At 39.9% G+C, this 21,653-nt stretch overlaps 1 protein-coding gene across 2 annotated transcripts in view; it reads left to right on the forward strand.

Annotated features, from left to right (window-relative positions):
- VEGFD (vascular endothelial growth factor D) overlaps window positions 1–14,727 on the forward strand; it is a 55,347-nt gene extending 40,620 nt beyond the window's left edge. For both annotated transcript variants that reach the window (XM_015886614.2, XM_015886603.2), the window contains 5 exons: window positions 5,798–5,988; window positions 8,157–8,305; window positions 9,305–9,402; window positions 12,478–12,673; window positions 14,058–14,727. In XM_015886614.2, the coding sequence (XP_015742100.1) occupies window positions 5,798–5,988; window positions 8,157–8,305; window positions 9,305–9,402; window positions 12,478–12,673; window positions 14,058–14,184 (761 nt within the window). In that variant the 3' untranslated portion in view covers window positions 14,185–14,727. The remainder of the gene's footprint in view (window positions 1–5,797; window positions 5,989–8,156; window positions 8,306–9,304; window positions 9,403–12,477; window positions 12,674–14,057) is intronic.
- The last annotated feature ends 6,926 nt before the right edge of the window (window positions 14,728–21,653 follow it).

Here is a 21,653-nt window from a genome sequence, read left to right on the forward strand (position 1 = left end):
ACTCTTACTCTGTTTGAGGAAATCTCCCTGGAGATAAGAAGTAGGCTTTGAAACTGCCAGTCAGTACCTAAGTCCAGGGAATCACAATCTTTTCCCTCTCTTGAAGCAAAAATGAATGCTGTTCCCTGTAAGTGAGAGAGAAGAAGGCCGTTATATGATCATTGATGTAAAATAAAGGATCAATTGCTCTGCTTCTGTCAAGGAGGTGGATATCCTACAGCAAAGCTACTCTGTAGCCTGGCCAAGTACTGACAAAGCTATTTTTTCTTTCAGTTTTGAATCTGAAGCTATATGACCATATCACTTTCCTTTGGGGAAATCAGATATTGCTGATTCTGTTCCAACATCACTATTGCAATAACCACAGCTATATTTGCACACCATTAGTGTCACTTTCATATCTATTACTTCTACATTTCAGTTAATTTATGGCAAAGCAAAGGCCTTAATTTGCTTCTCTAAGACATGGGACAGAAATACAGAGATGAATGCCAGTCTGAACATGGCTTTCATATGACAGGCATGGCTTTAAACTTCTAATAGAACATTTGTATTGAAAATAAAATAAAATAAAAATACACACATACACAAAAACAAAACAAAAGAGACCCTGCAACAGAAGAAAACAACATCCAATATACAAAGGAAGAACAGTTAAGAGGGCTTTAACTATTGACACGCTTTTCATTTTAACACCTTTACAAGTCTGTACATAAACATTAGGAACCGATGTTGTCAGAAGTAGTACCAATGGTCAAACACAATTTTTCTCTATTCACTGTTGCTCATTTAGTGAGCATCGGTATTTCTGGAGAAAAAAGAAAAAAATAATAATCCTTTTGTCAATACAGTGAAAAAACAAAGGATGTCGTAATAGGCTTTCTTCAGTGGCAGAATAATATAACTGTTTAGGTAATGTCAGACGCCTGTAGGCGTACAGATATAACTCTTTTATAACAACGTGGCACAGCTGTTAGGTCACTTCCTACTTTCTTTTTAAAGATCTAACTTTAGACACAGAGATGTCAGCCTATTGGGTCATCTTCTCCATTCCTTCATCCAAAGTGGAATTACTCCAGAACAGAAACGTCTTTGTTCTAATATCTTAATACATTCAAGGTACTAAAGCTCCTTACAAAAACAGAAAAAAAGCCCAAGAAAACAAAGCAAAGCCTACAAACTCGTAAACGTATATTTCTTTCCCATGCTCTTTCCAGTCAGTAAGCACTGACCCCCTTTGCCAAGGGCATCTGTTTTGTTTTAGTAAAGTGTTATGATGAGATGTCTGGGTCTAGGCTATTCACTGCTTCACTATTAGACCATCTCCCACAGCATCCCAGACTCCAGCCAGGGTGGAAGAGGTCAAAGCACAAGAAAAACTTCCTTCAGTATGTCTGCAGCAAAAAATAGGTTAGGGAAAATGTGGACCTGCTGCTGAAATGAGGTAGGAGCCCTGGTAATGAAGGACACTGAGAATGCCAGGTTATTGAACACCTTCTTTGTTTTGGTCTTTACTGCTAAGACAGGATTCTTGGGGATCCCAGACCTGGGAGATTAGAGAGAGCCTAGGGAAAGGAAGACTTCCTCTTGGTCAAGGAGGATCTGCTCAGGGGTCATTTAGGCAACCTTGATGGACACGAATTCATGGGCCTCAATGGAATGCACTCATGAGAGCTGAGGGAGCTGGCAGAAGTGATTGCCAAGCTGCTCTCTATCATCTTTGAAAGGTCATGGAGAATGGGAGAGAACTGGAGGAGAGCCTGTGACACTGCAGTCTTCAGAAAGGGCAAGGAGGAGGATCTGGTAAACTGCAGGGCAGTCAGTTCACCTCTGGCCCTGGAAGGTGATGGAAAAGCTTATTCTGGATGTCATCTCCAAACAAACAGAAAAAGAAATATTATTAGGAGTACTTAACATGTGTTTGTTAAGGGGAAATTAGACAGGTAGTTATGATGTCATGACTGGTTGGGTAGATAAGCAGAGAGCAGTGGATGTTGTCTACCTTAACTTCATCAAGGCTTTTTACACTGCCTCCCAGAACATCGTGTTAGGTAACCTTAGAAAGTGTGTGGGATAGATGAGTGGACAGTCAGGTGGATTGAGAACTGGCAGAGCTCATTGAGTTGTGATCAGCAACAGAGTTTGGTTGGAAGCCTGTAGCTAGCACTGCTCCCCAGGGATTGGTACTAGATAGATTCTTGCTCAAGTCTTCTTCAGTGTCCCAGATGAAGGGCTAGAGTGCACTCTCAATAAATTTGCTGGTTATATGGAGCTGGAAGTAATGGCTGACATATGACATATCAGAAGGCAGTGCTGCCATTCAGTGGGACCTGGACTGGCTGGAGAGTTAGGCAGAGGGGAACCTTATGAAGTTGAACATGGGAAGTGCAGAGCCTTCCACTTGAGGAGGAATAACCACACACATTAGTACAGGTTAGGGGCTGACATGCTAGAAAGCAGCTCTGTAGAGAAGGACCTCGGTGTCCTGTTAGACTACAAAGTGACCAGGAACCAGCAGTGTACTCTCGTGGCCAAGAAAGCAAATGGTATCCTAGAGTGAATTAAAAAGAGCATCACCAGCAGGTTGAGGGAGGTGATCCTCCCCCTCTGCTCTGCCCTACTGAGGCCACTTTTGTAGTTCTGTGTCCAGTTCTGACACAGTCCAAGAAAGAGGAATTCTTGAGAGAGCTCAGCAGGGAGCCACAGAGATGACTGGGGCACCTGAAACATCTTTCATATGAGGAATCCTCAGAGACCCAGGTCTTTTCAGGCTGATGAAGAGAAGGCTGAGGGGAGGATCTTGTCAATGCTTATAAATATATAGAGGGTGGGAGTAAAAAGGATGGAGTTGGACTCTTATCAGTGGTGCTCAGTGACAGAACAAGGGGCAATGGGCACAAACTGAAACATAGGATTTTTCATATGAGCATGAAGAAAAACTTCTTTGCTTTGAGGGTTACAGTACTGAAACAGACTACCCAGGAAGAGGAGATGGACTAGTTGATCTCCAGAGAACTCTTCCAACCTCCATAATTCTGTGGTTCTGTGATTCTCTGAATTCAGGAAATTGTTCCTCCTTTCTAGAGCTTTAGTGATCTCACTGAAAGCTCACCTCACCCCATGCCACCACAGTCTCTCCAAAGTAGCTCAGCTCACCTACAACAGTAGCACTTTCAGACTTCAAGTGCATTTCATTGCACCCAAATTTTGCAGCAGAAAAGATCAGAGTGTTTCATCAAAAGATCATAGTCTTTCACAACAAAATATGACATTCAGTTATTTGATCAGACCTTCCTAAAACATCCCTTCTGTTAAAAAAGTGGTTAATAAAGGGAGGATGTGTACGGATAGAAAGGTCACTGCTTACACTCACTGAAGTGACATCTGAAGCGATTACATGCATGTACTGTAATAAGTTTGGCAAACACTTTATTTTCTATTTTAAGGCTTAGGATTAGAGAGATGTTTTGATTGACTCAGTTACTCCACAAAATTCTATTAGTGATTCTGCTCTTAATTTATGCTGTAGGAAGTAAAATCAGAATCCAGGTCCCAAACTCTTATTTTTTGTACTTTTTGCATGACTGGAAAGTGGCATGAATCAACCCTTGGGAAAGACTTTGCAGGAATAAACAAACTAATTGAAATGTACACGGTCAGATGAAGAAAATAAAAGTAATAGAAGGAAAGTCAGCCAGGAAAGGGAGAAATAAAGGCTCATCTGAAGAAAAGTATAGCATTTTGATTAAAAGTCTTTCAGAGTTTATTTTCTTTCTTTTAGAACTGCTCTGTAAATGCACACACTGCTGGCATAATAGCAGGAAGATGGACAGCAATGGAAATGAAAGCAATTTTCTTGATAGAAGTTGCTCCCTGTCCTTCATAAAGCTGATGAAAAGAGGCAGACAGGAAAAAATTTCCTTGATTTTAAGACAGACTTAAAGCATAAGTTGACTATCAACTTATTCCATAACAGGAATCTGGAAAACAAAAGTGCAAAAAAAAAAAAAAAAAAAAAAAGCATGGCCACCTCTACAAAGCACTGAGGTGGTATTATGTTAAGATTTGTCTCTCACTGCTTCAGCCAGTGAATGCATTATTCCTTCTCACAGTCATTATTTGATAGATGTGCCTGAAATAAATTACTAGCTGACACCAATTCAGTATTCGAAAGATGCCACAGTGTTTTGAATAGATAAAACAGACTTGAATTTGTATTCCTGTTATTCTAACTTGAATTCCCTGAGGGTACTTAGTGTGAGAGTGTTTGTCTTGGATTTTGCTCATCAGCTCAGAGACAGCGCTGTCTGGCTGTCATCCAGTGGGAGCACTAATACTCTCTGACCAGAGTCTGTTAATCATTTATGTGCTTTTCCAGTCAGGCCTGGGCTCTGCATGCCTACTGAGGGGTAAGGGTGGTGAGATGCTGGGACTGCAACTTGAGATGGTCCTGCAGGATAGGATAAGGAGCTGGGGACTGCTTGTGCTGATGAGTTGGCGCTGGGATCTCATTATCTGCCATAAGGTATCACAAAATCTTAGAATGGCTTAGGCTTGGCAAGGACCTTACAGACCACCCAATTTCAATTTCCAGCCATGGGCAGGGCTGCCACACACATGATCAGGCTGCACAGGGCCCCATCCAAGGCGTCCAGGGATGGGGCATCCATAGATTCTCTGGACAGCCAGTGCCTCAGCACCCTCTGAGGAAAGAATTTCTTCCTAACATTTAACCTTAATCTCCATGTTTGAGTTTAAAACTATTCCCCCTTGTCCTTTCACTATAAGATTGTGTAAAAAGTTTCTCTCCCTCCTGTTTATAAGCACCCTTCAAGTACTGGGAGGCTGCAATGAGTTCTCCCCAGAGCTTTCTCTTTTCCAAGCTAAACAAGCCCAATTCCTTCAGCCTGTCTCCCCAGGAGAGGTGCTCTAGCCTTCTGGACCCTCTCCCCATCTTTCTTGTGCTAGGGGCTCCAAACCTGGACGCAGTACTCCAGAGGGGGCCTTAAAAGGGCAGAGCAAAGAAGAGCAATGACCTCCCTATCCTTGCTGGCCACCTCTCTTATGATGCTGCCCAGGAAGTTGGTCATAGCTGGCTCATTTTCAGATTTTTGTTCACCAGAACCCACAAGTCCTTCTCCACTGGGCTACTCTCAAGCAGTTCTTCACCCATTCTGTACATATATGTGGGATTGCTGCAACTCAGGTGTAGCACCTTGCACCCAATCTTGCTGAGCCTCATTAGGTTCACATGGTCCTGCTTCTCAGGTTTGTCCAGGTCCCTCAGGATGACTTTCTATTGTGTCAACTGCACCACTCAGCTGAAGGTACATTAAACCTTAATTAAAGGGATATAATTTAGCTGGGAAGTATTGGTAATGGTTGGATTAGATGATATACTAGGTCTTTTCCAACCTTGATAATTCTGTGATTCTGTGAAACCCCCCTGCCCAGGTAATTCATAAAGATGTTGAAGAGCACTGGTTCCAAGACTGACCAGCTTTCATCCAGACATATATCCATTGACTAGCAATCAGCCCTACTTAGCCCATAGACATTAAGGGACATTTTGGTCACCCCTACTGAATACTGAAAGCAGATAAATGTAGCAACGTCTTTGCCAGGGCAGCTGGCGTAAGTTACTGGGATAATTTTGTACTCTGCCTCTCTCTGGTCCTTAAATTGATCTAAGTAAGTGTAGATGGCCTGTCAGCACTTTATTTTTATTTATGTAATACCTTACTAAACAGAGGTTTACTTTGCCGCAATCGCTCAATAAAAATGGGGCTCTTTCTAGTCATAGATGAAGAATGGCAGAAGACTCAATGTGTGCCAAGGGAAACCTGTGTAGAAGTTGCCAAAGAGCTGGGTACGACAACCAACAAGTTCTTCAAGCCACCCTGCGTGAATGTGTTCAGATGTGGAGGCTGCTGCAATGAGGAGAGTCTGAGCTGCATGAACACGAGTACAACTTATGTGTCAAAAACGGTAAATGAATCTATTTATCTTCTCTCTTTCTGACCCGGCTCTCAAAAAACGGAGGGGAAAGAGGATGTTTGGTTTCTGAAATCCTGTTGTGAAATATCTGTCTGCACTACCATAACAAACAAGAGAATTAATTTTTTATCCATGTGGAGTGAATGCAGGCATGTGCAATAACATTTCACACTCATGCTGCATTATTGAAAATGTCTGTTTATGCAGAGAGATGGAAAATCAGGTCCTGAGAAAGTGATTGCAGGCTCATGTGACATTAAGGGGTTTAATCCTTATTTAACATATTGTTACTTGGATCTGGGACCCTTGAGAACATTGGCTTGTGAAAATCCAAAGGATTAGGAGAGACTGGGAAGTTTTGTTGTGTGGGGCCATGAGTCTGAGAGCTGTATTTTTAAAACTGACATCAATTCCACAAGCCTAGCTGGTAGTTATGGATTTGCAAGCCTAAAAGATGTTTTCAGCAGAAGAGACCAGATGCTCTCCATATGAATGACTTGGGATCTGAATATCACAAATCACAAGCCACTATGGGAAAGAAAGGCTTAAATCAGTAGCAATAAATGTCTGACTTTTAATGACCACTGCCACAGTGTGAGCATAAAGAGCATCTGGAGAGTATTTTTCAGTAGAGTACCTTTAACATCTATGTACAGAGATATCTTGCTCCAGTGGGTGACTGAGCACAGTTCTAAGCTCTACATTTGAAACTGAAGACCAGGGGACTGGTCTTCCTAGATTTATCTTCATCTTGGGCATCCCTACTTTTAAAACCTTTTGCACTTGGAATAATTTATTAAATTCCAGTTATCAAAAAGGGTATTCTTTAAGTAAGAGCAAAGACTGGGGCAGCTATTTTAAAAAGAAGATTTAAGTCCCCATGGGGAAACATTTGAAGGCAGCTGGCCTGACTGGCTTACATATTGTTTCAGCTTTTGTGGATTGTAATTTCTTTGTGTCTGGTTTCATTGGAATATAGTTAAAACAAATCAGGGCCTATCCTGCATGTGGCAATGTTCATTAATTTCTTTAATTCCGTACCAGAAAGAGAAAGTGTTTACAGGCTGCTGGCCACACACAAAAGACATCTGATCAGCTCAGGGAGCTAGGTTAAAAAGTATTTATTTACTTACTTGGTTTTTAATCAGCAGTTCCTAAGTTTGTTGAAGATCTGTAATTCTGCATTTCTTTAGTGCTCTTCAAAACAACCATTTCCTCCAAAGCTCTCACCTAAATTCCACTTCTGGATACACTACCATCAGTTCAGAATAACTTCTCTAGAATCAACAGAATTACTCCTATATAAGTGAGAGTATTTTTTGTCCTCTTGTTAAAAATCCACTGAAAGATATTCCCAAAGTTAGATGCTGTGATATTTAAGTTTAAAAATCTAACCCATAAGATCTAGGAATATTTCCCAGATGCTGAATGTAGATACAGCTCTGAGCTGGCATGCAGAGAAGTACCCCGTGCCTTACTCTCCACTTGAAGAAAGTTGGCCTGTCAGGGCAGAGGGGTTGAGTATAATTTCAGCACCTCTTACAATTTGCTGCACAAGGAACCAGGGCTTTCATTCTGAGATCACATTAATTTGCATACACTGAAGTTAGGCTTCTTGTTTCTTTAGGTTCTGCAATAAACAAAGTTGTTCCCAGGATAATTCCCTATAGAAACCTAATTAAACTGTCCTTCATTTACTCCTGTTTCTTCCTTCTCTGAGGAGGAGACTTGGATCAAGTTAGGGGTCTAAAGATGCAGTGTTTGAGTACTCTAGGATAGTTAATGTCTCCATAAGTGGTTAAGATTTAGATGATGATACAATTAAGAATAAAGTTACCAATGTCCGTATGTTTTTCATCTTGCCCTAGCAATACACAAGAAGCATTTGAGTGTTCATGTGAAGAATTTGGGACAATGTAGGGTATATAGCACCAGTATGATCATTTTAGCAAGCTTATGGTGGACATAATCCATCCCTCACTTCAAAACACTCAGTGGCCACCTGCTTATTTATACCTGAGGTAACTATCGATACAAAAGAGCAGTGGTGAGGCAAACAGTGGCAAAAGATAGAAAGTTTTAATTTAAGACTTCATGTATGAACTGTAAAATGGAAACTGGAAAATAAATAAATAAATATGGTTATTTCACCCACATAGCTCTTTGAGATCTCAGTTCCTTTGACAAGTGTTCCAGAGCCCGTGCCAATCAAAATTGCCAACCACACTGGCTGTAAGTGTTTGTCAAATACCCAGCGTCACCAGTACACCATCATACGAAGATCTGTCCAGTACCCAGAAGAAGATGGGTAAGTTAATCCATTTACAATTTGCTACCTATTAAGTCTGAAGTAAGAAAATTGCTTTGCTCTGTTTTGATTGTTGTAAAGGTGCCTTCACTTTCTGTTATCCCAAACGTTTTTCCAATTATCTTGATTATCACTCAGGATTATAAAGCTTTGATTGAATCTTTTACATAATACTGAATGGAAACTGGAATCCAAAAAGCAGCAGGCTAGCACAAAAGGATCTGCAATCATTAAGATATGAAAATGCTTGAGAGGGGACTCAAAGTGCAGATGTTATCATCCCACTCCACTGGAGCTACTTGGGTATATGTGCATAGATTTTTCAGCTTGACACAAGCAACTCTGTTCACACATTAACTAGCCATAAAAAGAGTGCTGAGGTCAACATAGAAAATTCCACTCTACTTCATGGCACCCTGGGTCAAAAGCATGGCCTGGCAATTCTTGTCCAAGCCTTGGCTTGCATCTGCCAGGTTCAGTGCTCAGACAAAAGTGATTTCACACTTCACTCCAAAGTATGGTATAGCACAACTGTAATCCTGGTGGGAATTTGCTAAATTAACACACTAGAAACACATCTAAAGCGTTATTTAATGTTAACTCCGTTGTCTCTGTCTAGCCTTATATGTAAGCATATAGATAGATGGCATGAATACTAAGACTGCCCTGGGTGGAGCAGAGCTGGAAACAAACAAACAAACAAATGAAAAAGAAAAGTGGACCTGCAAAACAATAGCCGTTTCCTTCCTATGCGTGTAGTCTGAAATACATGCTCTATCTATGCTCTGTCTACTACTACTGTTAGCTGAGATCCAGCCCCATCATCCAATGTCAAGGTTTTCTGATTGCAGAAATAATGCACACAGATGCCACAACTTCACATAATACAAGTGGCAGAACACCAGTAGGTTCATTCTGCCAAATAACTGTGCTGCTGCTCTTTATATTTACTTTTCTAATTTCCATCTGTTCTGGTTTTTGTTTTTCTTTTCCTTCTAGTTGTCCCTTTACAAACAAACTTTGCCATAATGGATGGGTCTGGGATAGTGACAAATGTGAATGTGTTGCAGATGTACAGCACTCAAACAGACGGGAAGGTAAAATTAAATTAACAGTGGACACTTCTGCTTATTATCTGCAGGATGTTTGTGTTGCATTTAGGCTTTGTTCCGCTTCTTTTTGTGAGAGCTACAGTTTTGACTCCACATACTTAGACAGATCTTGTTTACAGTGTATAAACTCACCTGAAAATAAACACTGGTATGTTTATCCCTATCTCATACTTTTTCCTTGGACGTTTTAATTCACTTCTAGTAGCAAACCTGAATAAGAAACAGGAAGGTACTAAAAACATGCAGTGAAGTAGGCATTCTTGATTTATTTTTTTAAATCTTATATTTGCCTTTAATTGTATAATGGACATTATAAAAAATCATTTAACAGTAGAAAGATTTATCCCTGGAATATATTGTGAGGAAAGTCTTGAATTTTCATTATGGGACATTCTCAAGAACAGATGTATCAGGAATAAGGCGGGTAAAAGCAGTTCCTCCTGTTAGCTTTAGTCATTGAAAAAGGTTATATGACCTTTGAAATTATTTGATTGTATTTTATGACTATATTAAAGTGTTTCGGATGCTTTCAAACTGATATATACTCTTTCAAGTCTGTAGAAGGAAATGGAAGAGGATAAAATTGATGCAAAATAGAAACTTAACATGAGCCAGCAGTGTGCTCTTGCAGCTCGGAAAGCAAGTGGTATCCTGGGTTCCATCAGGAGAGGGGTGGCCAGTAGGGATACGGAGGTGATTGTCCCTCTCTACTCTTCTCTTGTGAGGCCCCATTGGGAATACTGTGTCCAGGTGTGGAGCCCTCAGTACAAAAAAAGACATAGAGCTGTTGGAGAGGGTCCAGAGGAGGGCCACAAAGATGGTCAAGGGGATGGAGCACCTGCCCTATGAGGACAGACTGAGGGAGCTGGGCTTGTTCAGCCTGGAGAAAAGAAGGCTGTGGGGTGACCTCATTGCAGCCTTTCAGAACCTGAAGGGTACATATAATCAGGAGGGGTGTAAACACTTTGAAAGGGATGATAAAAGCAAGACAAGGGGAAATGGTTTTAAGTTGAAAGAGGGAAGATTTAGGTTGGATGTTAGGGGGATTTTTTTTACTAGGAGAGTGGTGAGGTCCTGGAACAGGCTGCCCAGGGAGGTTGTGGATGCCCCATCCCTGGAGTTGTTCAGGGCCAGGTTGGATGGGGCCCTGGGCAACCAGATCTAGTAAACATGGAAGTTTGGTGGCCCTGCCAGGCAGGGGGGTTGGAGCTTCATGATCCTTGAGGTCCCTTCCAACCCAGGCCATTCTGTGATTCTGTGATACAAGTGATCAGTACTTCTTTTCACTCTCTGCTTTTCCTGGAAAACTTTACTGCCAAATAAATTTGCAGGAAATATTCTGTGAGGTGTCTAAAGACACCTACTAGCAGTAAGTTTTAGGAATAAAGTTAAAATTTCCCCACGGCCTTTATAAGATTAAAAACAAACAAACAAACAACACAGGCAAAAAAAAAGAAAAACCCAACACATGATTTGCTTAGGAAATTGTACTGGTGAAAATGAAACAATGACAGCAGTGAAGCAGATGGACCCAGAAGAAAGCTTTTCCTCTCTGGTTTGAACTGCATTCAGCAAACAAAACAATAAACCAAGGCAACCATAAAAGCAAGCTGGCAAGCAAGCTAAAGTCGAATCTAATGATTTCATGAAGTGCTCTGTTGATTAAGATGTCCTAAAGCTTATAGATCAGTTTCATGTTACTTTTTTTTTTTCTTTCTTTTTTTTTTTTTTTTCCCTTCCCCTGTAGGATCTGTTCTCATTCTGAATCAGATTATTTGGCCATCAAGTAAAGTAGTTAAGCTCAAGTTAGGCTTTCCACTCAAGAAAGAATTAGTACACTATATATCAGAGTATGTCCAAAGTACACTGAGTAGCCAGAGTCCTCTTAAGCCTTTTCTAAGGTCAGCTTGGAGATTAGAATCTGTGGCTTGTTAAATTATTGCTTTTGTTGACATAAGCCCAATATTTCCTCAGATAAAATATCATTCTGTGAAGCACAATAGGTTTGGCTGTGGCTGGGACAAAATAACTTAAATGATGTGGCCTTTGATGTTGAAATGAAGCAAGGCTGAAACGCTCATACATGCCAAGCTTTATCACCCCAAGGAAGTGGTTTGTTTTCCAAGAATTTGTGGCAGATTTCTTTCCCTCTTCTTTCTTTTTAATTTTTTGGATATTGGTTTTCCAGCATTAAGCAAATAATAATGAAGGTTTCTTTCAAGTAGTGTGCAGGTCTGTTCTGGTCACTCAGATCAGATCTCAGGTTGCAGAGGTCATGGACACAGGTTACATTCCACATTCCATAGGCTAAATCCAATAGTTAATTGTAAAATTACAGGAAATTATCTTTCTACTGACACATTATAAGCCATGACCTTTAACCAGGGATGTGCTGCCAGCATTTTAATGTGGCTTTCAGAAAATACATTCCCTTTTCTCTAGGATTAACCTCATATTATAGTCCAGATGTGTATTGTGAAGGAAGACAGATGAAGTATTAGACAGCGTGTTTGCTTGGCTCGGGTTTGTTTCTGAAACAAAGTATTTTCTCCTTCCTTTAACTGACAAGTGTACACTTGTAGCTCATTGAAGTACTAGACTGGATTACATCTTATGAGACATAGTATTACTTCTACAAAAGTTTCCGGGGGGTGGGGATAGTGGAGTATGCTGAACAGTGAGTATGCCAGTTTGTGTGCATATGCAGCTTTGTGGGGGGTATATACTAAATCCTGGTAGTTTTCTTTTTGAAATCTGCTGTCTTGTAAGGATTTCTGTGTTCCAAAACCTAACATTGGCACTTCTAATATGCACCCCCAAAATAAAGTATTGTTATGCAGGGTTCAACCCATAAGAAATAATAGTACTAGTGAAAGAATCAGCCCACTCCTACCCTGAAAAAGCTGAAAAGTCCTTATCTGCACTGTAAGTAACAACAGAAGACCAAAATAAATCAGAGAGTACATGAGCGCTTTTGACTGCAGCGAATAACCCATCCTCTTCCAGAGCAGAATTTAACCATGTAAAGCTTATTGCTAAAAGCTGTACTTGCTATTGCAGGGCTCCCTCCTCTTGCTGAGCTGGCTATGTGTGGACAATATATGGAATTTGATGAAGAAAACTGTGAATGCATCTGCCGGCAGAAGTGTCCCACAGAATTCATTCAAAGTAAAGAGAACTGCAGCTGCTATTTGTGTAGGGAGAGCCAGGAAAGCTGTGCTCAGAAACACAAGATATTTCATGCTGAAACCTGCAGGTAAGTGTTCCTTGTCACTCAGTGGCTATACTGCAAGCTCCGAGCCTATGTAGATGCTGGAGGTGCAAGTGCTGAATTAGCTAGGATTGCCATTCAGTATAGAATTGCTGCAATTATGTTTATAATAACAATAATAGATATAGGAGATAGAAGGAGTATAAGGTATTTTTAATTAATATGTTTTCAGAAATATGAACAAGGATGCTATCCAATTACCTGTACTTATTATTTTTCCCCTGATTTTAAGGGAATGACTGCTAAAGCTGCACTACACTTGAAATTACTGTGTTACAAAAGTGATTTACAGTGAGATACTGTATCTTGATTTTCTAGGTAGTCCAAACGCACTCTGTGTTCTTTGTGACAGACCAATGCAGTCTCACAGACTTCTAGGGGCAAAGGTACCACCCCAAATTAACACCCACACAATGTACTCAGTATTTGCTATGTTTGTCCTCAAATGATTTCCAGGAGCTAATGAAATTTTGTACAAACACAAAGCCATTCAATTGATAGCATGGGGAAGCAGGAAAATTGTTCTGGGACTGTTACATTCCATGCATTCCCCCAATCCTTTTGAGTAACTAGTTTTGAGGATTCTTTGTCAAAACATAAATAGAAAATATACTTTGAAAGTACTCTTTTTTCATGCAATAGTTTATTTTTATTCTCATAGAGAATAATTTATATATATATATATACTTATATATATATATTTCTTGTATAGCCCTTGTCACATGTACAGATCCAAGAGCATGCAAGTATGCTGTCTGAAAGCTTATATATAGAAACACAAGAGTTGAGTTTCACTGGTTACTAAAGCAGAACTACAGTTTGTTGAATGGTCACTCACACAATCCATTCTCACAGATCTCTTAGATTCATTCATGTAGAGGAAGCTGTGGAAGGAGTAACACCTTCATCTTTAGATTGAGCTCTGAAAACAAAGGCAGGCATAAAGTAGTTGTCAACAGCTATAAAACAGCTAAAAGAATCAGCAGAGTTGAAACATCATCAAAGACTGTCATTTATGGGTTTTGCAAATGGGAGGATATCAATGCCATCACCTGTTTACATTTAGATTCTAGAGATGACTGTAATCTGTACATAGTAATTCTATGCCAGATTACTATGCCTGTTAGCCCTGGAGAACAAAAGCTGAAGCATCAATGAGCAAAGGCACTTCATAAAACAAAAGGACAGCACTATCCAGCAGCAAAGTCTTTCTCCCTGTATCACAGGGTGTCAGCACTATCCTGAGTGTATTCTGTGTGAGAACACTGCAGTGTTCAATGATGAAAAAGCTGAGGGATGTAACAGTGAAGAATTACCATATTAAAATCCTTACCTTTTTTTCTTTTATTTTTTCTCCTTTATCAAACAGCTGTGAGGACAGATGTCCATCCCAACCCAGAACATGCCCAACTGCAAAGCCAACATGTCCCAGACATTGTCGGTGTCCAAAGGAGAAGAGAAATTCTCATGGGTCTCAAAGCAGAGAAAATCCTTGACCCAGCTTCTCCAGCTCTCCAGAAATCCACTGCTTTGCAAAGTAGCTGTCACTGACTTTCAAACAGTAGTAAAAACAAACATCTTCCACATTAAGAGCAGAAGAATGAATCCAGTTTGCATTTATTTATTAGAGTAATCGTTAACTGCAGGTCAGTCCTCTGGGGCATTGATAATTGTTCTCTAAGAGATAAAAACAACTGATGAAATTCTGTCTGTGTGGAAGAAAGAGCAGAAAGAGCCAGTTCAGTGCCATGCTCTGGAAGATGAAGCTGGTGTATTGGTAACAGTCACAGTCAACAGCCAGCCTCTCAGAAATTGAGACTAGATAATCTTAGCCTCTGAATCCTTAGCTAAATGCAACTCTAGGGTAAAACTTTCTTCAGAAATTCAGTGTGCAGGATTTGGCTTCTAATAGGGTCAGCACTGAGTTATTTGATCTACTGTCCAGCTTTAATTATCATTTTGATTCTATTGTACAACTACTGTCAGATGTGCCATATTTAATTGTATATAAGAAAATAAATACATCAGTTATTCGAGTGCTTTTTTATCTTTTTTCTTTTTCTTTTTTCTTTTTTTCCTCTCTTTGTTATTTTAAAACTCTGCCAAACAAAAAGAAATTAAACAAAAACCAAAAGCCACCTCAAGTACAGCCTTTGTATGTTTGTCCCTCTGGGACTGGCTCCTGCCCAAATGCTGGTAGACACAAGGTCACTAAGTCCAATAACTTCAGTAAAGAAGAATCATTTTTCCCACGTCTGCCTGACAGGCATGTGTGATTTATTTATTTGTTCCTGTTGTAGCGTGTTAATCTCCCTAAGGGGACAGCAGCCACACTGGTACTAACTGTTCAGCAATCTTCTGAAGGAAAAGATGTGGGTTTTTTTTCCTCTTAGCTCACCATGGTATGAAAATATGTCCTTCGCACTGAAATTCTTTTTACCAGCGTGAGGCCTGAATAGCAGTGTTTTAACTAAATCAAGTATAAGGACAGTACTATTTTCTGGACCACTGAAATCTGGTTTGAGACGAAATATTGTAAGCAGCAATCCTGAACTGCAAGTGCTGGTCTTGATGACAGAATCATTTTTTTCCCCTTTGCTGAATTCTCCAATTCTTTAGTGCAGTTTGAACAGAGGGAAGACAGGAAATGAAACAACTGCAACAGGGACTGAAATGTTGACACGGCATGACATGGCTTTTGATGTCTTAATTTATAGGGAAAAATAGATTTATTTAAAATAAAATTAGAGCTCAGCCATGTAAGGAGTACTGAACTGTTTGAGAAAGCACTACAATGTAATATACCTTCTCTCTGAGTAAGGCGGTTAAAGTCACTGGGTGACTGCTTCAAGCGCCCTTCAATTCATCTTGTGATCTAGGTCTGTATAAATACACTGGCAGCCTGGTTTTGTCAACCGTGCTGGGAAGCGGCTTGGGATCCTCTCACCAAACAATGTGGTCTGATGTGCGACTGCATGAGGTGAAGCCCTGCAGCAGGGTCACCTCCTTGTCTGCAGTAGAGAGCAGATTCCTCCACAGTTTAGGCCATGTGCGATTGATCCACACTGTGCATAAACAAGGAGAATGGGAGCCCAGTAAAAATCAAGGTGAGCCAGCTGGGCTGTAGAAGCTCAACCTTACATTTCCCTTTCTCTTCTAAGCGAAGCCTCCAAGCTTTGCAAAGGTATTTAGAAGGAGCAAACCACCCCATCACTTTTCATCTCACTCATAGTTGAGGTTACTGACCCTGTGGTTGGTTGCAGTGTTAGCACATTCCTGGAAAAGACAAAGAGTGACAGAGGCATGACGCTTTGCAAGCCCAAGCACCTCATGCTCAGCCAGACACAGACATTTAACTGATTGCACCAGTGGCACATGGAGCAACAATGATCCTTTGTCCAAAACTATATATCAAGCTGAATTCTTAAGCTTCAATAAAGCTAACACATATTCCTCTACTACAGCCCCATTGCCCATGGGCAGTAGTTTATAGTGTCATTTAACAACACAGCAATTGGAAAATGAATGCATTTCCACAGGCTAAATCTAAGTGGAAACCTGCTAGACTTACAAATGAATAATTCCTGAATTCGGTAGAGCTGTACTGACATAAAAAGACAGGATGAGAAGATGCCCTCTGGGTATGCGGGGCTCTGACTTTAAGTGACATCTGGAAAGAGTGAGAGAAATGTAGCAGAAACCTGTATTAATTATGCCTGAATCTTTGTCAGTGCTGATCTGTAGAGCTTCCTCAGCTCTGATCTGCCCAGTGAATACTTTTTCCTTTCTTTCCCCCTCACCCCACCCCACAAAACAGAGCCTCTTCAACCTGAGAGACAAATAAGTCCACTCTGATTCCAGAAGGCTCTTAAAGCAAAGAGAGCTTGAAATGATGTTCAAAAGCCCTGCAGCCTTCCCTTGAAAATAGATGCAGGATGGATGCAACCCCTCATTTCACATAACATATGGCACCATGCTGGGTGGCAAAGCAGGGGCATCCAAGTGCTCTGAATTAGCCAGCTTCACACTCAGGATATGAGAATACCTTTCTCTAATCATACAAGTTAATGCCTTGGAATATGAGCACTAGCCACCCTTCCCCTCCTACGGGCTTCTGCAGAAGGAAGGGCTTAGAAAGGCCCTTCAATCTTCCAAAGGCTTGACTTAGCTACTTCTTAGATGGCACAGTACACTACTGTTCTAGCAGCACAGGGATTCTACAGCTTATCTTTTACAATTAATTTTGATCCTGGCAGATCACCTGCTTGTAAGGCCTCGTGCCAGGCTGTTCTTTGTTGGATACCACATTTATCCATCTTGCTCTCCTGTATGATGAGAAAACGATCACAGCTCAAGCATGTAATGGCTATTAATAACTTCCACACAAATATTATGAGGAAAAGCTCCAAAGATTAAGCATAATGCTGTGAATGCCTATGTTGTGTCATGGTCATCACTATCACAGACCAAAGAATATCTGTGTTGCTAATAGAGTGGCACATTCAAAGGATGTCAATCTTTACACGGAAAGTGATGACTGAAAGGAGGCTCTGATTGAAGATGGAAACACAAGGAGATAATTAGAATTTAATAAGGATTTAGAAAAACTCGTGGTGTTATTTGATTTGAGAATTTCTGGAGTCAATCCATTTCAAAATATTCAATAAACTTGAAAATAGAAATGCTATATGTTGTCTCTCATATCAATACATCAGAATTTAATTGCAGAGATTTAATATAAATATTCAGAAGGCCTAAATGGGATATGTAAAATTCATGGCAGATCTGGTTTTTGACTGATGTCATTAGCTTTTAACTTATGACTAAATGACCTTCTCAGAGGGAAGGTTATTGAACAGAAACATTCTGTTTGAAGTTTGAAAAGCCTTTTATTACTGTGTTCAGCATGACTTGCTTTTTAAACATATGGACATGATTTACAGGTTACATAGCCACAATAATAAAGCTAAAATTTCCTGTTATGGTGTGTCTTAATTTTTATATAATGAGGGATGTCTTTAATGCGACACTTGGATTATGGCCTCTGCATATCCATTTGTATAATAGGAATAGGAATACTTAAATAATGATGGTTAATTCTGAATCAAATGCATATGAGGTTTCTAAACCTGTAAGTTTTTATGAGTGGTTGGCATACGCTTTTTGTTGGGAGTGGACAAGGGAAAAGAATGAATGAGTAAAATATTGTGTTTGAAAGAATCAGTAGAACTTCATCTACCTGTAAAAACTCTACTCGACCTCTACATTACAGAGATACATATGGTCACAGAAAAATGCTGGCGATACTGAAGAATATCAAGAAAATCTGAAAGTACTACCCCCATTTACTTTGGAATTTGTAGTATGTCACGTACTGCAACACTGCTTATAACCAGCATTATTCATAGGAAGTTTGACAGGGCATATATAAATCCCATCACACTCTTAGACACTGCAAACAGTTCCATTTGTAAGTATCCTTGGGGCAGCTGACTCTTAAAATCCTCCTCTGTTTTCCAGCCATTCTTCCCACAAGAGCCTTTACTCATCATGCAGTGCTTCCCTCGTCTGCACATTTTGTTTTCATGTACAACTTCAAACCAAGACTTAAGCCATTTAAATCAATAGCTACTTTGATTTATAGTAGTGTAAAATAAAGAAAAAGGAAACCCAAAATGCAAAACGAAGCAACAACAACAAAAATGTTTGAGGAAGCTCCTTTAGCTGCCAGTTCCATTTATATTTTCTAAATAACTGATAAATGCTTTTCAACTTCAAAATAAGACAAACACTGTCACCTTCTAATTATGGACTCGCTGAATGAATCAGCCTCTGGGGAAGTATGAGGTGGTTACCAGAACAAGTGGATCTGTGTTCTCCTTTGTTACACTATTCATTAAAACAGAAACAAGTCAGGGGTTATAAATGATGTACTGCCATTCATTTTATTTCTGTCAGACTCCAACATCAGCATTTACTCAAAACTTCAATAAAACCTTTTCACTCCAGGGGGGACAAAGTCTGTTTTAAATTAACCTAAAAGGAAATGGCTGTTCTAGCCTATAAAGCAAAATAAGTACATAAAAAGAATGCTGTTGTGGCTTGGTCTAGATGTTGACTTCCATTCCATTAGCAGTCTTTTTTATTTTCAATTTTATCATAATTTACAATACAGTTCAAAGTGAAAGGTTCTCCCAGGTTGAGATCATTGACAATCCACGACTTAGGGCAAACTGTTTCATATCCTAAACATCAAAGGCTACCTTTACCATATTTATGGATGAAGAATTGTATTATAGTCATTCTAGTCCCTATTATTCTAGTCCCCATTGGCATGCGCTATGTATTTAAAAATATATGAATAATAATAAAATATTAGATTAAGTGTGATTACAAATTAAATAACAAAACAGAAGCAAAGTAGGAAACACATCACCTAGTCTTCTGCCTCCACTTGTTTTGCAAAACTGTATTTTTAATTGTCAAGGACTGTATTTCTTGTGCATGGCTTAATTTTACCAGTTCAGCTGAAACTGATGCAGAATAACCAGACCAACCCATCACACTCTGCTAAGTGACTCAAAGATAAAGTATTTATCCAGAACTTCCCCTTGATCCCTGATCTGGTTTGTCTGAGCAGACTCACGTGCCTCCTTTGTTCTTCTTTCTTGGGAAAGCTTTTCTTACTCTCAATGAATGAGCTAGCTGTTCAGGTTCATGCTTCAATGCTGAAATGTGGTTGCATTGCTCTAATTTAGCTTCTCTTTTCAGAATAAAGCAACACAAGTCATGAAACACTATAAAAAGCTCAACATATTCACAAGAACTATGCAAAACTTCTTATCACTGCCGACCCCATCATAAACCACAATATTTCCCTGTAACTCAATTACAAAGGAATATCAAGAAAATCTCTTTAAAGTCATCTTGTTTATCTCCCTCCTGGCATTTTGCTGTGCACACCACTTGAAAACCACCCAAAGCTCACTCCTAAAGCTTTCACAGCTAAAAATTGATTATCCTCCCTACCTGTCCCCTGGAGGCCAATCACCTTATTACCTTGCTCTGCTCCACGTTAATTAAATTACACTCACAGCAGTTGTTTCCAACCTGCATAAAGCTTGAAGCCTGTGGCTTTCTTTGCAAACCTCACAAAGCGTTTGTGTGCCTGAAAACTGCTCCAAATTTTGCTACCTCTAATGGTCAAATAAAAATCATTGCTTCCTCCAGAGAGTTTGCCTTGCAAGGCTACACTAAAGCTACCAAGTGAAAGAAAATTTGTTTAGTTTGGTAGATTTTACAGCATATGCACAACAATTACACTTAGTTTAAATCCAGATATCAAGTATAAAAATATTGTGTTGTTGGAGTGCTTTTTTAAGGAAGAAAGACAGTTTTATTTCAAACGATGTACAAGCAGGCAGGTACTACAGTAATAGGCACCATAAACAGAAATAACAGTGCTGATGACGTTCTGGAGCATGTATATAAGAGGAGCATTATTAGCAGGAAATAAAGCATACTGTGTGCACAGTGTTCAACTTTGCACAGAGGATATTTTCCATCTCTGCCAGCACCAATGTTTTAAGCTTCCAATAGCTCCACCTGCTGTTGTTACTACATTATTTTTCCTCCTTTAAGTCCTTAGATTTACTTACCTTTCAATTAAAACCATCTTGTTAACATTTTAATACTGGAACCATGTAAGAGCTCTGGCACTTCAGTTTTTTGTTTGTTTGTTTGCTTGTTTGTTTGTTTGTTTGTTTGTTTTTTGACTATTTGATGATTCCTGGGATTTTTTTCTTTTAAATTAGGTTGTGTCTTAAAGGTACAAAAAGAAGGCAGGCCTTCTTAAACACCTGATGTACAGATGTTAAAGCACTTGGCCTTAAAGCTGCAGGAAGGGTAATTCAGATCTGCAATTATATAGACTGTAAAGTTTAGCAAAAGTCATTAAAAAACAAACAAACTAAAAAAAATCCAACCACACAAGTCTAGTCTAGTCAACAGGTTGCAGCTTCATAACAATCAATATCAGATACTGTACCATATTTGATCCAGATCAGACACTGTCACATGGCTGCATTTCTGCTGCATTTGTCAGATTACTTGACAAGAGAGCTGATGCTGGTTGTATGCTGGCTGCAGGTGATATCTATAAGGTATGCTGGTACAAAGGTAGCCCATATTTCTGACTGATTTGAACTGTCACAGAGAGGCCGGACACCACTTTCATTGTTTGTCCAGGAATTTTTCTCTCCCATACAGGGAGCCTTTAAGCTGGCTGCTGGCTCAGCTGAAAAGGCAGAAAGCAGCCAGCAACCTGGCTCTGTTTCCAATGATTCAGGTACTGAAATGGTCCCTAAATTGAAGGGGTGAAGAATTTTGGTTGGGCAAAAGAGGATTGTCCACAGCAAGTGTTACCACTACGAGCAATGGTCCTGTGCTGGTAAGGAGATGTGACCTGTGTGTAACCTTGGGGGACTGAAAGCTACTCCTGTGCAAATACACCCCAACTACTTCCAAATCCTCCTACCCTTCCCCATCTGCATTGTCTTGATCTGAGTGGGAATTGGACCTGGGCTCTTGGATGGGAGAGAATTGACACACACAGAAAGCTAATGAGAAATCAAGACTTTAGGATGTGCCTTAAGAGCACAGATGTGAGACCTAACAGACACAGAGCTGCTGATTGACTTCTCATTACAATACTTGCTAATAAAAAGTTCTCCTTTGTGTGTTTTCAAGAACACTGAAGTGATCTCCTTGAGGCACAATGACATCTGCTGCCAGAACAATACTACAGGAGTCTCCTAAAGTTTCCTCCATCTTCTCTCTTCATTAACCCAACTTAGGAAGGTACTTCAGGGAGTATACAGGGACTGGGTTTGTAAGCAGTAATTACTCTGTGGTCACTGTTTTTTACCATCTGCTGTCACTGCCTTTACGCTCCATATATTCCACA

The sequence above is a fragment of the Coturnix japonica genome, chromosome 1 (assembly GCF_001577835.2).
Source record: "Coturnix japonica isolate 7356 chromosome 1, Coturnix japonica 2.1, whole genome shotgun sequence".
In the NCBI taxonomy this organism is placed as follows: Eukaryota; Metazoa; Chordata; class Aves; order Galliformes; family Phasianidae; genus Coturnix; species Coturnix japonica.